Source organism: Petaurus breviceps, unplaced genomic scaffold (genome assembly GCF_028583685.1).
Source record: "Petaurus breviceps papuanus isolate PSGF00001 unplaced genomic scaffold, PetGlider_PUasm1.0 128, whole genome shotgun sequence".
NCBI lineage: Eukaryota > Metazoa > Chordata > Mammalia > Diprotodontia > Petauridae > Petaurus > Petaurus breviceps.
In genome coordinates, this window is record NW_027185664.1 from 9,092,665 (window position 1) to 9,109,807 (window position 17,143).

Sequence of the window (17,143 nt, forward strand, 5' to 3'; positions counted from 1 at the left end):
CCCACACACACAAACTAGCCGTGTAACCTTGGGCAAGTTACTTAACCCCAATTGCCCTCCAAAAGGCAAAAAAAAAAAAAAAAAGAAATGCTTACATCCATGAATTCGATAGTAAAGTTATGAAAATTTGTCTATAAAGTTTAGTGATACCCAACACTAGATAAATGTTCCCAGTTTTCTAATAATGTTATACATCAAACAAGACTAATAAATTCACAAAAATGTTGTTTTGACTAATTAAGAGTCATGAGTTAATTTTAAGGTTCAAGAAAGTGAAAATAATAGGAATGGCATTGTTTGGAGGGGAAGTAATCGACAATGCTGCCAATGTAGTCCTAACTCCTGTTAGAACAGCCCGGGTTCTTTCTCAAGCCGACTTGGAATTTGTGCCAAATTGTTGTAATAGTTTTGTAACATGTACAGAGCAGCACAAGGATGAGAGTAGCAATCTTATTTTCGCTGGTGACATAATTTGAAATGAATGGATGTCTCTCTAGATGTGAATGACTCATGCATTAAATTGCTATTCATAATGCCCATTTTAGTATGGAGACCAACAAGTGGCCTGAAATATGGGGGTTAAAGAGACAACAGCATGAGAAAGATCTCTAAGAAGAAAAGACCTATTTCATAAAGGACTGATAATATCTTCTCTTTCTCACAGCTTACATTTTCACTTTTTGAAAGGTATCTTAATGATATATAATCCTGATCTGCTCAGATTTATGCTGTGGACCTCTGTTGATCTATATTATAAGTTTAAAATGATATGTTCAAAATGTTTTAATGATATAAAGTACATAAAGCTCTTTGAAAAAAACATTAAAAATGGACACAAATTTGAGGTATTACTACTAATGCAAGGAAAAAAGTAAAATCTGCAACAGAAGTCCTCTTAACCAGGTAAAATTTTTTCCTGTAAATTTGAAATATTCACATTCTTTAAATATTGATGAAAGCAGTTATGTTTGAGCCAGCTAAAGTTTAAAAATTAGTAAATGAATCAGCAAATGACATCAGTTAGTCTCTGACAGGTCTGATCAACAACGAGGATGTTTCAAATGAACCAAGTTGCAGCATATGGGAACTGCCTCAAACACTATCATTAATGTCAACAAACTATTAATAAAATATCTCTCTTACGCATATATTTTTATAGGCCAGAGTAAGAAAATCTATTGCCAATTGATGCCAGACGTGGGCAGAACCTAGAATCAAAAGAAATACCTCTAACCATCTATGAAATTCTGAGTTGAATTTTATCAACACTGATGAACTTATGAAGTTTTTTTTTCAAAGGTAAAAAGAACAAATGCTAAAATTATACTGATAGAAATTAGATACTGCAGTATTTCCTGTGAAATAAATACATATTCATTTGGATGGAAAAGGTTCATTTCCCTTTTCCACCATGCTCCAACTTCACCCCTTACTGGTCTTTGTAGCTTTGTCCCATTCATATTTATATCTCCATACTGACTCCTGGACCTGGAATTGCCTTTCCTTTCACATAAAACAAGCCAATTCCTCCCTTTCCTTCAGAAAATATTTTCAAGACATTTTTCTCATCCTGTGCTAGATTTTGGAAGCTTCTCTAGTTTGCTTCTCTCCCTAATCATTGACCTATACTTAATTCGTTTGAACCTAATTGTTAATTCCTACTATTCAGGAATCTCCTTTTTTGTTGGGCACAAACCCTGTATCACTTGGCAGTGGACAATGTCTGGTGAGTTGAGCACATGTAGTTCAGTCATTCAGGATAATAAAGAATCCAAAAGGATGGTCATGAGTGATTATCTCTTGCCAGTGCAACACTGGACTCTTCTATCTTTTCTACCCATATATTCCTCTTGGCTAACTATTTCTCAGTTTTAAAATTGGCCCCAATATAACTTTCAGCCCTTTTCCACCATCCCAAACCCTCAGTCAAATATAAGGAAATATTCTACTCATTCTGGAATTTGCTGCATTCTTTTCAACATATAAATGTCCAGATAGGAGCATTCTTTATAATTAGGCTTACAGGGGTGGGGGACCTGCACCTTGAGTCCACATGTGTCCTGGAGGCTTCAGTTCACCACCTCCTGTATGAGGATTACATCTTTGTTTTGCAGTTACAGTTCCTAGAATATGAGGCACTTATCCAGAAGGACTGTGAAGAATAGAACTTAGAGTTGGTCAGAAAAAGGAATGTTTCTGTATTTTCATAGAGTCATAGCAGAGATCAGAGCTCAGTGGTATCACTGGTTAATTATCAGAAAGTCAACAGATGAATGGCAGAGACCTAATGAGATTGGTGGTTGCGAGTAGGATGTAGATATCTTTGTCTCTGTTTAGCACCAGGAAATGAGCACAGTAGAACATTGTTGAGCTATGATATAAATTTATTACAAATAGCACATAGTTCAAAGCAACTTCTAGTCTCTAGTTAACTGCGTTCTTTAAATAACAAATGCTTTAAACATTCAATTCAAATTTCAGTTTTCCCTCTGATCCTTTCAAATGGACAGTTTTAGTATACTGTGAAGAGTACCTAGTAAAGTAATAGATGTTTCCTAACCATAATTATTAAAATTTGGCATTTGCAAGCTTTCTGTATACATATTGAGAAAGGCTCTCCTTTCAAGTACATGTGTCGGTAGGCCTTTAAGCCAGCAAGCAGGGTATATATACATTTATACCAGTTTTCATTGTATGTGTTTCATACTGATTTACTTCTTTTTAATTGTAACTGAATTAGTAGAAGAATTAGTAGTTTAAAACAGTAGGAACTACATGTTCTGCTGTGATCAAGGAATTAGATAATCTGGCTTGTTTGCTTAAGGGGTCTGTATCTTGAGACTTTTACAGGGCAGTATTAAAGCCCTGAGCCTTCTTATTATACCAATACCCAGAAGATTGCTTTAATGAGAAGTAAAGGGCCTTTTTCCAATTACAAGGGAATAACTGTATTAAGCTCCTGTGTTATGTCAACCTGCTTTGATTTGATTACTGCGAAAGAAATGGATTTATCTGTCAGTGTTACTTAATTAAGCCTTCTCATTGATGTTTTGCAGAGTAATATAGTGTGGTTTGCACATTTAAGTCTAAATACAAAGAAAATTGGCCTAAAACTAAGACATGACCCCTGAAGATAACATGTAGGATTGATAGCTTGTCATTTTCAGGTCATAGACTACAATGTTACCTTAAGTGAAAGAACTTGGCTATTGAAAGGATAACATTAGAGCTGGCTTTATTGGAGTGAATTTGTCTTTGCATTTGGAAATGAGTTTTTAGTTTTAGTTGTTATTTAGTTTTGGGGTTTTTTTATTTGCTTTTGGAGAATCAATGTTAAAATTAGCATCTTATCTAATATTGATCTAATATAAAAATGGGAGAGTATTAGGGATAGGAGTTATGAGAATATACTCTTAGGAGAGATGAAGAGAAAAAAAGAAAAAGGAAGGGGCATTTTAAAAGTATAAGGGGAAAGAAAAAAAGGAGGAAAAAAGAAAAGGTGTCATGTGGGAGTAGTCTATTGTAAATTCACAGCAATTAGGATAAGTTAACATGCCGCTTCCTAGCATTCCATAAAAATTGCTCCCAAGGGAAAAAAAGAGGGGGGAAAGATAACTCTGTTAGATGTTTCCTCCTAGCTTGCTTTCTTTTTTATAGTAAGTATAAGTCACTTATACGTAAGGCATTTTAAAGACCAGTTTTTAAAATTAAGTTTTACTACTTGAATGTTTTATACCATTGAAAACGAATTTGAATTGTCATAGGGTTTTTTCCCATCTGTCATCAGAGCTGAATTTTCTGGTATGTTACAAGTTGAAGCCTACTTCCAAATTTATTCTTTTGTAGTTTCAGAGATCCGTTTTCTAAATACTTTTGCCCTCACATGTTATCTGTGTTGTGTATTATTGAAAATAAATGTGGGGAAGGGTAAAACTAAGCCATGATCATGTAAAATAATTTTGCTAAAATAATTTGAGCTTTAAAAAAAACATGACGATGCTTCACTATCCTGAGTCTGTTAAATATTTTTCAGTCCTCTATTATGACAGATTAGGTTCCAACATTTTCAAATGCCTCCCCTCACATACTCTTATACCTGAAATGTTTACTAATTCCACAAGACAATGAAATATTAAAGATATTTAAAGGCATTTTAGTTTACTCACATCTCAAATATCATCATTGAGATGATAATATAAAATTCACATGATTTCCTCACTAAAGGCTTTTCCTATTCAGGGGATTGATCATATCATCACAGATGTAAAACTGGAAGTGACTATAGAGGCTATCTAATACAACCCTCCTTATTTTACAGAAGAGGAAACTGAGGCTTAGGGGTTTAAGTGGCTTGCATAGGTAGTAAGCATCAGAGGCATGGCTTGACTTTTGTCCTCCTGCCGTAGTAGGAACCATGGGATTTTAGAGGGATTAGCTTTCCTTTGCATTGAAGACCTCTTCTAAGTGAGAACCCTTGTTTGTATACATCATTAGCCTACATGAGAGTAAATGGGATATTACATGTTTTATGATGTAGTTACAGGGTTAGTATTATAACTAATATTAATATCAGTTAATCTTTCATTTAGCTAGTAATAATAATAGCCAACATTTATGCAATGATTTAAGTTTGAAATGTGCTTCACAAATACTATCTCGCTTTTTTCCTTGCAACCCTGGGAGATAGGTGCTATTGCCTCCATTTTATAGATGAGGAAACTGAGGAATACTGAGGTTAAATAGCTTCCTAGAGTTATATATGCAGTAAGTATATCCGAGCCAAGACTTGAACTCAGGTCATCCTGACTCCAGGTCCACTGTGTCACCTAACTGCCTTGGTGTCCATTTTTAGATATGTGTGTGAGTGTCTGTGTGTGTGTGTGTGTGTGTATAATATCTTTGGATCTTTTTCTATTTAGATCAGTTGATCATCTTGGCAATTGAACATGCATTATTCAAGTGAGATATTCATTAATAATGGTGAAAGATGGGGACTTGATAAAAATTCAAAACCAATAGTGCTCTGTGGCTTACCATACTTAGCATTACTATGACTCTTCATGAAGCATCTTGTATTTCAGATTAGTAGAGACCAGTGACATGGATGGAGTCCTTTTGAAAACACAACACATATGTCATTTTATGATGGAGACAGGTGCTGTTTTAGAGTAATGGAAAATGCATTGATTGGTAGTCATTCTTGCTCTGATGATCTCTACCTTTGTGACCCATGCCTCAATGTTCTCAACTGTAAAATGAGTGAGTTGTGCTACATGGCTTCTGAGATCCCTCCTGGCTCCACTTCCTGTGACTGACCTGTATCAACCTTAGCTATTCTAATCAGAAGATAAGAGCACATGTTACTTGATAACACATTCTTTTCTTTGCAATGTTAACAAAATGGACAGAAATCATCCCTGGGAAAGGCTTTTGAAAATATATATTTTAGCTTTTAGGGATTGTGAAGTTAGTGATCATGTACTTATTTTTTTAGGAATGATTGTTTTTTCTAGAACTGTATTTTAACCACATTATTGGAAAAAAAAATCATTTGGAATTTAAGGGGAAAAATCTTTGCTTTTTAAAAACCAATTTATTTTGCATTTCCCACAGTACATGAAATTCCCCACCCTTTTCTATATGGCATTAATAAGGGATATGAGATCACATCCCTCTTTCCTCTTCACTTTGCAGAAATGTTTGCTATAGGTGTAGTCCTAAAAAGGATTGAGATTAACAGCAATGACTTTTTAGGATGCTCAACTTTCCACTTGAAATGAGAAAGCTCAAGGTTTCATGCAACAGAATCTTCAGGTTTAAAGGGAGAAACAAAATCACATTTTCATTATTAACTCCCTCAAATCTAGGGAAGGTTGGAAATTTTCTCATAATGGCTTAAATCATTCATTATGAAGACCATCTTGTTTCTTACAGCGCAGGAGTAGGGGAAGGAAAAGCCAGACTCCTGTGCATTGAATATGTCATGTAAATATTCAGTGCTCCTCAACTTCCCATACATCTGTAGTAGTATTCAACATTTGACATCCAAATAATTCTACACTCAGAGCTCCTATTATATTGGGTGCTAATGAAAATGTGCACATCCTTAGCACGCTCTTTGCTGATGAAATATTTTGAACTCTAAATTCATCTGGCACTGACGGAGAGCATATGCCATCTCAGTTTGTATTGAGGGCCCAGCCAAGGGTTCTTCCTGGACTAGGAAATTAGTTGGAGCTACAGATGTACGCAGTCTGTGATTTTTCTAGTAATGGTGTAGAGGAGAAGAATATGAGATCGTATAGACCTCACAATATTCTGTAGTTACCTTTGCATGAGTAACTTAACTACTTCCACCTCAGGGCTCCATCTGAGTTCTGTGGAAGTTTTCATCTCGGTGTCACTGCATCACCTTAACAAAGAAATCTGTGAACTGTTATTGCCATGCTGAAATACTCCTTCACTTCATTGTACAATTACAGAAATTCCATAAAACTCCAGGGTGCTCTAGGAATTGTGAATGGGATGAACTGTGCTTTAAATATGGGAATGATGAATGTACCTCTCTTGAAGTTGAGAACTAAAAAGCTAGGTCATGTACAGAAAGAGAATCATTTTTTTAACATGCAAATTGTTGGACAGTATAACTACAGTTATGGAAAATGCTTCCTATAACTGAATAAATATAGTCTAGGCCTGAGGATTTTGGTCAGCACACATTGTCTAAGAAATCACATTTCATTATGTAAAGGGTATAAAATAAAGACAAATAAAAAGCAATTATTAAGCAAAAATTTAAAAATCACTGAAGTAAATGCTTAAGACTAAAACTATATGAGGTGCCAAGAAGTTTATAGAGAAGATGGGAATTGTAAGTTTTTAATCTGAGAGTGTTATTTATCAAGACCTGATAGGGAGAATATTTAATGACATTTGTGCTTCACGGGAAACCTAGGAGTCATAAAAATATGTTTCAAATGTCCTAAACCATTCACAACTTCATATGTAGAAGGGCTAGAATGTTGAGAGTTTTTTGAAGGACATAATATTTCTGTCCCTTGGGATAGTTAAAGGCAAAGGTCTCAAACATATTTGGTGCAGTACAGTGGAATGCAAAAAGCCCAGAATTCTAGTCCTGCTCTGCTCTCATTAGCCATGTGATTGTGAGCAAATTACTTAACTTGAGTTCCCTTATCATTAAAAATAGTTTCACTAGAAAGTCAAAGGAACTTTTCCAACATTAAAATTCATATTCATTTCTTAATTCCCAAATCTAATGGTCTTTTCTCAGCCCTAATTCTCTTTTATCTCTGCAGAATTATTAATGGTGTTGAATAACTATTGTTGAAGATCTTTCTCCTATCTTGACTCCATCTCTTTTGCCTTCTGCCATTCTTTTTTTTTTTTTAAGCAATCGGGGTTAAGTAACTTGCTCAAGGTTACACGGCCAGGTGTTTCTGGGTGTGGTGCTGAGTGTCTGAGCCCAGATTTGATCTCCAGGTCATCCCAACACTGGAGCCGGTGCTCTTACTTGCTGAGCCACCTGGCCGCCCCAGCCTTCTGCCATTCTTAATCCCTGCCTGTTATCCACCTCAGTCCTGGACTAGTTCTTCATGAACAACTTTCTTTCACCTGCCATGATAATCACTGGTACTACCTCCTTTTACTTAGGTTTCCCTGCATTCGCATTACTTATAGAAGAGACACCTGTATCCAAATCTCACCTAACCTACTCTCTGGAATAAACTCCCCTTTTCTTAAGATGTCTAAGTGCTTTATTGTTAGTAACTACAGGAACACATATAGAGATTTGAAATAATAAATAAAAAGAGAAAGTTTAAAAGTTTTAAGAAGTCTTAGATTGTTTTGATTTTCAATGAAACTTTAAGGGAACCTGGGCCTTGATCTTTCTTTGTTTCTCCAATTCAGTGTTCCCATTCGTTTTTAGTTCCTCCCAGAGGTTCTTCCCTTTTGGAACAGATGCTAGTTTAATATTGGAATTTTAGTCATAGGCTATTCAGATTGGTTTTGTTGTTAAGTTTCTCAGCCTCTTTGCAAACTAGTTTCTTAGTCCTGTATCTGGTTGCAAGACTCATGAATTGATTAAGGTGTTTCTCTATCTGCTTCCTAAAAATTTCCCCCAAAGACTTTGACATTTCCTGAACTGAATTTGCAGTCAGCTCCTTCATACATGTTGGAAGTGTGAAAGGCTTGACTCCTTGGAAGACCCATGTGGTCTTTCATCTGGCCCTCTCTTTTCTAGTCACTTTGTCTAAAGCAAATATACTTCGTAATTGAGGATATTTGTTTACTTCAGGTGAAGTTTAGCCTCTTAATTTCTTGATCTAGAGTATCACATGTGCACTTTCGTCTCTCCATGTCTTAGCTCACATGGTTTCTCATGTCTCTTCCTGTTTAAAAAACTGTACCTGCTTGTTGACTATGTATCTCTACATTTCTGAATGATGTCTGAGATGCCTTTGCATCTCAACACGTTGGCAGAGTTTTTAGCTAGGGTGGGATAGATGTCCACGTCTTTCAAAGTATCTGCTCTTCTCATTTTCCCTGGTTCTTTTGGCTGATTTAAATAGGTAAGGGGACAACTTTGAATTCAACATTTATCAGTTATCTTCTTTGTTGTAGGCATTTTGCTAGACCCCGTGTAAAGACGAGAAACAAACAAACAAACAAAGATGCTACCCTCAGTGAATTTATATGTACCAGGGGTAAGGGAGATGTGAGTAGGCATATAGCACTATACAAATAAATAATTATGAAGTAACTTGAGGAGATAGAGAGCATTAATGATTGGGTTGGGGATGAGGAAAATCCTCTCAGAAGGCATGGCGCCCGAACTGAATCTTTTCCATAGTTCTCTGATTCTATTCTTGTCCTATAAAAGGTTCCTTTACAGTATGAGAAAATAAATATTTTTAACATAATGAATAATGATGCAGTTTCTGCTGATGTAAGGGATGCATCATTCTTTAATATTGCCTAGACTTTTACCTGTTTTTCTCTTTCCTTCCTGCACATTCCTTCTCTAACTTCCTTGACTTTATTTCTTTCTCTCCCATTCCACCAATGTGTATACAGCCCAAGACTTTTCCCTAGGGTTGTACTCCTTCCCCTTTGGAGAGCTCCTCAGTTTACTTGGGTATGTCTATCACTATGTGCTTGTGACTATCAAATTTCTACCTTTAACTCTTTCTTTCTAATATTTTTTACTGAGCTCTGGGCTACCAGTTCTATCTTTTGGTTATTTCTACATGGAAGTCTGGCTGTTACCTCAAACTAAATGTTTGTAAAACTAAGCTGCATCTTTTTGTCTCCCAAGAACTACCTCCCTCTCTGGATTTCTCTATTTCTATCAATGGTAGAATTCTTTTTTTGATTATTCAAGTGTAAACATTTGAGCTACCCCAGCTCTTTCTCTCTGTTTCTTACTTCCCTCCCCCATCTTCATCCAGTCAATCACTAAGTTCATCTCCTTCCCACATCTCTCCCAGTTTTTTCTGTTTTCTGTCATCACTTCACGAGTGCAAGGCCACTCTTCTGATACAATGCTTCACCATATAATTTTGAGGCAGCTACAATAATTTGCTAGCTAGGCTTCTGCCTTCAATTGCTTCCCCTTTCTGTTCTTCCCACACGCCACCAGAAGATTACTCTTTCAATAGGAGCATTTTGAGCATGTCAGAATCCTTTGGGCACTCCATGTCTGTCAAATCAACCAAGACTTTTAGTGTGCCATTTATAGGTCTTCATATTCTGGACCTTCACCTGCCTTTCCAACCTTATTTCAGCTGAACTTGTCTATACATTGTTCCTTAAAGTGCTGTGTGTTCATTCATCCCTATCTTTACATCTTTTTCCATACCATACTTCCTATCTAGAATTCTTCATATTCCTCCCCTCCCCACCCCAGATATAAGATCTAATCTTACTTTCAAAGTGAGCTCAAGCCCCTTGTCTAACATGAAGACTTTCTGGGCATCCCAGCCTGCAGTGAATCATTTTTATGATTGCAATTAATATCTGGATCCTTACATAATGTTGTACATATTCATATAATGTTCTGTAATTGATAGGTAACAATGATACTAATTTTTTTTTGTTGTTTTTTAACTCCCCAACCATATTCTATGCTGCTTGAGGGTTGAAACCGTATTTTTATATCTTCCATATCCATGGGGACTAGCAAAATATCTTGTATATGTGAACTTAATACATTAAGTAAATTCAGGAAGCACACTGGCATTTGGAAGTTCAATGATAGAATTTTCCATCTTGGCAAAACTAAAACCAGAGACTATCAGAGTTGAAAAGGACCTTAGAGATTGGTGATTCTAACCCTACACTTAGAGTACAGGCCCAGAGAGGGATCATGGAATCAAAGATTCAGAGTTTGTCTGAATAGAATATCTAGTTAATCAAGTCCAAACTCCTCCTTTTATTGAAAGTGGTTTATCTAAGATAGTGGTTCTTAATGTTTTGTGGTTTTGGGTTTTTTTTTGGTATTATGGTTCACTTTGTTAAGTCTTGTGAATTCTATAGCTCTCAGAATATTTATTACTTACATTCATAATTGAGGGCTGTTAAAATTTCAGGTAAAGTTTAGGGAAAATTTAAAAAGTATCATGTTGGGGCGGCCAGGTAGCACAGGGAGTAAGAGCACTGGCCCCAGTGTTGGGATGACCTGGGGGATCGAATCTGGGCTCAGACACTTAGCACCCACCCAGAAACACCTGGCCATGTAACCTTAAGCAAGTTACTTAACCCCAACTGCTTAAAAAAAATAAAAAGTAACATATTTTTCCCATTTAAGTTCACAGACTCCTGGAAATCTGTCCTTTGACCCCTTAGGACTCCATAGACCTCAGGTTAAGAACACCTGATTTAAGGTAATTTTTCCATTTGAGGCAGTGTGGTGTAGTATACAGAAATCTGGCCTGAGGAGACCTGTGTTGCTGTCCCACCTCCAGACATATACTGGCTAGAGCCCCGGACAAATTATTTAACCTTTTCGTTTCTCAAACAGCTTTCTAAATTGAATTGCAGAGAGGGTGCAGTTCCTTTGCAGGAGTTTGAGTTCCTTTATACTAATGAAATCATATCACATAGGTCCTGACCAACATTGCCTCCCCCTTGTACCTTCTCCTACTCACCCCGCCCCCTCAGCTAGTTAGTGGTAAAACCAGAGCTAGAACCCAGTCTAGTTCTTTTTAAGGTTTCTATCAGCCGACTAGATTTGAGAGTTAAAGAATTATATGGTGAAAGATGAGTTAAGATTACTGTGATCCCAAAGCTGTGCTTTTCTTCTGCAGTTATAATTGTTTTGGGGGTACTGGAAGGAGGAGCTCCTGAATTCTCACTCTATTTGTATTTTTCTTTAAGTTTTGTTTTGGACCTAATTACATACATTCTAATAAAATGAACAGCACACAAATCCCTGGGTAATATCAAGATACCCTCATGAGAATATAGTCTCTAGCCATGAGCCTGCCCTTAGTCTCCAAAAAAGTTTTTTTTTTTCCCTTTGTGTATGAAGAGTACAAGCCAGTGCCACGCCCAGTACCCACTTAATAAATGCTTAGGGAATCGCATTGAATTTAGCCCCGTCTTCTTGGAATTCACAGAGACTGTAATTCCACTTTTGTATTATGCCAGTCTCTACTTTCTTTCCTTTTCCCTTCTGTCGTTTATGTTCTTCCCTATTCTCATTCCTTTCTCAGAAATGAACTTCACTAGGGAGAGGAGTTAAAGCCCAGCCCAGTCAATTAAGCGAACTTTATTACTTTATCATTTGGTACTTGATGCTGTATTGTTCAATAATTTTTCTTCTATCACTTTTTTTTTTGCACACAGTAGGCACTCAGTAAATGTTTGCTATCTAATTGCCAGTTCTGATTTTAAAAGGTGTTTTTTTTAAATTAATGATTTATTTAAGGTTGTGAAATGACTTGTAAAATTTTAGCTGTCCATTGCTGTTACTCTGTCTCCCAATTCAGCATAAGTTATATCAAAATTAAAATTAGATCAGGACTTATGACCATTTTAGAGCAACTGTGATGTTCTTAGCAATTTGTCCTGACTGCCAGAGTAGAGCCTCAGGCTTTGCTGTGCCCAGAGAAGGAAAGAGAAATCAACAAGCAAAAAAAGAAAAAAAAAATGTTATTGAAGGATACCTAGTAGGGGAGAGAGGCTTAGAGAAAATATGTAGAAAAAAGAGCAGCCTCATCTGATTGGCTGGGAATCCATGTGTGAAGGAACCCAACTAGTATTTAACCTGCTTTGAAAAAGCTTGACTTCCAACATTTTTAATTAGTGGATTGCTCGCTTTTGAAAATGCCCAGTTGGGAATACTCAAGTTTTGATGTGTTTTAGCTGCCTGATAATTAGCTGGCTGCTAGTTGACCGTCATCTTTACTTTTTCACGTGGGCAGAAGAGGGGTATGAAGAACCCCTGTGAAGCTGTAACCCTGATCTGAGCTAGACTTCAGAAATTGCAGGGCATAGCAGGAAATAGGGTCAGAGGCCCAATCCCAGTTCTTCTTCCTCTTATTTTTCCTTTTTCTTTCAAACATCATTTCCTTTCAGTGTTTCCATTTATTATATAATACTTCCCCCGTACCTCTCATCATTTATTCATGTTTAACTAATACATTTTTTAAAAATGTAAAACAAATGATTCAACCAATGTGATACAGCAAATCCTAGGAAACAGGTGAATTCAAATTGTTTCCTTTTAACCTTCTTTCATTTAACTTGAATCCGGATTATGTTTCAATAACATATTGCTTTTTAACTGTACCTCTCATGTTTCAGATTTATCAGGTGATACATCAAGCTTACTTCATTTATCCAGTACTTCATTTTAGGACTAAATTATATGTTAGTTTCTTGAGCTCTGAGAGTGGGGGGAATAGATTCTTAAGAACTTGTAGTGGAAGAAGGATGCCATTATTTATACATTTTCTATTTAAAATATTTGATTTCTGCTTATGAATTAGGATGACTTCGTAGGATACACATTTCATTAGTGTCAAAATCCCAGAGGCCTGAAAAATCATTTCACAGAGTACTTCAGTAAAGCACAAACATTGTAACCGGTAGTTGGGTTCTTAAAAGCAGATTTAGAGAAGGTTTGTGTCTTCCCACAGACCTTGATGCAATCCCAAGAGTTTTCTTGACCTGCCTTGAAGCGTACTATGCACTGATTTTGACTGTGCATGGGGGACATCTCTTTGCAGTTGAGATATCTTTTGAAGTGACAATGCTCCCTCTTCTTAACTCTATAACTAAAAGGAACTTAAAAAAAAAAGAACAATTCAAGCTCAGTCCTGATCGTGAATGGTTATTGTTCACTTAAGATATACTGAAACACCATCTACCTTGTACTCTATAAATTAATCAATTAATTATACCATGATGATCACTGCTGCTGATAATAAAATAGAAGCAATTAAAAGAATGGTAGTCATAGCATTAAAGGAATAAACAGTATCATTAAAATGTTAGGAAACAGTAAATTGTATAATGTCTACGAGACCAAATTTCACAGCTCCTCCTCAGTTCTATCATGGGAAGTTTGTGATGGCCGTCTGTTATCTTCCATGAAGTCATAATTAATAGCATAGCAGTAAAATCTTTTATTACAATGGATATTTATTTAAAAAAATTGAGACAATTTTTTATATCAACTATATCTTCTAATGTTTATGTGCTTTAAAATAACATATGGCTTTTTAACTATACCTCTCGCCTTTCAGGTCTACCAGTTGAGGCATTAAGCTTACTTCATTTATCCAGTAATGTTACTTAATTGCTCATAGAAGTTAGAGTAATTTCATTGTTCATGACTCTCCTTTGGCTTGATCACAGTCTACCTTGTATCATATTTAAGGATGTATGTATTGTATTCCCCTAACAAGACTATAAGCTCCCAGAGGCTAAGGATTTGTCCTGTTTTATCTTTGTATCCCTGATATCTTATAAATGCCAAGTGTTTAATAAAATATTTGTTTATTTCCTATACTGCCTTTGGGGGAAAAATAAAAGAAAATATTTATTAAATCCAACCTCAGATATGACCTTATTTTACTCTCTATTTGATGACATATGTATGTGGTCCTCAGGTAAAAGGCAAGAAGGCATTGAAGAAAGGATGTAGCCAATTTATTTATACTTATTTATGTGTTTTTCTCTTTGTATCACTTCTTTTTTTCTTTAAATGTAGAAAGTTGAAGATTATTCAGTTATAGATTCTGATAAAATTTTAAGAGTAGTTATAATACAAAAAATCAAGCTCATAAAACACTGAAGGGTGGATATAATTTTTTATGTTCAAACCTCTGGTTCCTGAGGGTCCAGTTCATTTCTACTGTGAATTTAAATGAGTTAATTTAAGTAGTTGGGTCAGAAGCCACTATCATCATGGTAGCCCTGTGCCTGATTCTTAATTAAAGGCAACAGGAGATTAATTTGAAACATTAATTTAAAAGTGCATATACAAAAAGAAAGAATTATTGCAATAAAGCCTAAAGAACTTTTTTCTTGTCCCTAGATGTAGAAGACAGAAGTAGCTCAGGGTCCTGGGGGAATGGAGGACATCCAAGTCCATCCAGGGTAAGTATATCTAATCTTTTTTTCCCATGACCAGACATCCTGCATATGTAAATTGACAAACTTAATGTGAGTTCCATACACCTGATTTCATAGAAATACATGCATACTAAGTTGGTAGCAGATCAGCTTGTCTTTGGAATTGTTTTTTTTCGCCTTTAGTGACTTACCTGATCCTGTTATTGTATTTAATACCTACCTGCTTTCCCTGACCAGAGAAGTGTGATTCAAGGATGGCTCCTATACTGGGGGAAATTATGAGTGGTAGGTGGGGCAAATTAGAAACAGAGACAAAAAGAATTGGGCATTATTGTATACATGAGTCTTGGAAGTGATTTTACTTAAAAATATGCTACTGCCATTTCACCCGTAGAATCCTTGATTAACAGCTGGGCACATGGACACATTCAGATCACACTGATTCCTTCTCAGTTTCATGCTCGCCTCGTTCATTTTTTGTTTTTCTTATTATTTGTCCATTTGTAGCTATGGTTTAGTGGAAAAGGTCTGAAGACGGTGAGTTGGGCATGGACATTCTCATCTTGTTTTTGCCACTATTTTATTATGTCCAGGTGACTGACCTTGGGGAATGTACTTAATTATCTGAACCTCATTTGTAAAATGAGAGAGGTTCAATAGATGCTTTCTAAGATGCCTCTTTAGTGACATTAGCATTCTGCCAGAGCTCACCAAATCAAATGCCCGTTACCTATCCTCACAATTCAAAAATACAATTTAAACTTCCTATAGGTTTTCATCATATTTTATGTGTCAGTGCATGAGATTTTGTATGTTTGTGTGCATGTGTGGTAAGAGTAAGATGAACCAAAGCTATCTATCAGCTTACAAGGAAACAAACTAAAGCAAGCTAAAACTGAAATGTATCTATTTGTAATCTGCTTGGGGTGGGGGTCTATATTGGGGAAGGTCTTTATTTTGGTATTAGGGGCAAGTTTTATTTTGTCAAAATCAGAATGTTTCTGAGCACTGTGGGCCCACACACTTCCACCTGTCCTCTGGCACTGTCATCCTAACTTTAGTCTTCAATGTATTGCAGGGTCTTTATTCTTAAATCAGTCACTTTGTTGAGGCCTTACACCAGACTGTGAAGTTTGATATTGTAATGTGTTATATGGATGTTTTGAGGAAATTTTTCCTTCTCCTCATGTAACAGTCTTTGCTCAAAGAAGGAAATTCATTCCATTCAACAGTAAGTGTAGGAGATTGCTGCATTTCTCATGTTCATGAAGATGATTCAGATTTATTGGATTTCTTATGGTTTTGCCTTGTTTGTTTTACAGCAGTTTTGTTCATCTCTCTGAAAAGTGAACAGGTTAGAACTATACGGACTTGCATAGTTTGTTTCCTTCAACTCTTCTGAAACTAATCTAAGTGAATACTTTTGAATCTGTCATACTTTACCTGTATTTTCTTGTGTACAAAATCCAAGATTCTCATTTGTGCACATTTAAATCATGGATGATTTTTGGACATGGATAGATTTGTAGAGTTAAATTTTAGAATTTTGGTGCTCTCTAGTTTCTTGTAATAGATGGAAAACATGGAAGATTTAAAGCATTTTTGCTAGAGCTTAGCAGACTGGTATAACCTTTCACCAAAGGTGAAATGTATCTTTTCTCCTGGGGACAAATTTTGCCCTTTGGCTAACATACTTGGTTATAGATTTTGATAAAAGTTGAAGGGCAGTTATATGAATAAAACACAGAGGCTTATAAAACACTGAAGGGTGTAGACTGACACTTCTAAGTAAATTTAATTTGGACTTCTTTGAAGGATGCAAAACCAGATTGAACAGGAGGATTTTTTTTGGTCACTTTAAGTATTATATCAAGGTGGAATAAATAAATGATAATAGAAAATAAAATCTGCTTTCCCCCCCCTCCCTCATAATATTGGAATCTACACATTTAAATTAAGTGAACCATCAGGGTAAAGTGTTTTTCTTTGGTGTACTTCTTTTGCCATTAAAATAAAGAGGAAAAGAGCAGCCATTGAGAATGTGTCCATATATCTACTTTATAATTCATGTGCTTGTATGCCACGTGGAATATCAGTACTACTGAAAAGTTCTGATGTCTTGATGTTCCTTGAAAACACATATTAGTTACTTATGACATGAAAACCTATGAGAAATGTCATTATATCATAAAATGGATCCATCTTTTATCCTTTCTAACTGATCACTTGGTTTAGTGTACCTAAAGCCTTTAAAAGAAGGAAAAAAAAAACTAATCTTTTTACCTTTAACTAGTACAATTTCTACTGCTTAATAGTGAAAGTGGGTGAAAATGAAGCTGCTTAGCTTCATTTTGATTTGTTATCTGAAGAGGCTTTTCAGAATGGACAACAATAATGGTGTTATTAAAATTCCAAAGCCCTTTTTTATGATCATTCCTATTTTATAGGTGAGAAAACTGAGTAAATAGCCTACAGCTTATATAACTATTAGGTATGAACTGGAATCTTCTGACTCCGGGTTGAGTGTAATTTCTCCTAT

The 17,143-nt window shown here is 35.8% G+C and overlaps 1 protein-coding gene across 10 annotated transcripts in view; it reads left to right on the forward strand.

The window, feature by feature from the left end:
• LOC138171996 (transcription factor 4) overlaps nucleotides 1-17,143 on the forward strand; it is a 450,737-nt gene that overhangs the window by 145,747 nt on the left and 287,847 nt on the right. For 9 of the 10 annotated variants that reach the window (XM_069101609.1, XM_069101625.1, XM_069101630.1 and 6 more), the window contains one exon: nucleotides 14,567-14,628. In XM_069101609.1, coding sequence (XP_068957710.1) covers nucleotides 14,567-14,628 — 62 coding nt within the window. Of the gene's footprint in view, nucleotides 1-10,828; nucleotides 10,905-14,566; nucleotides 14,629-17,143 lie in introns of all 10 variants that reach the window. The other variant, XM_069101649.1, reaches the window with a different exon arrangement.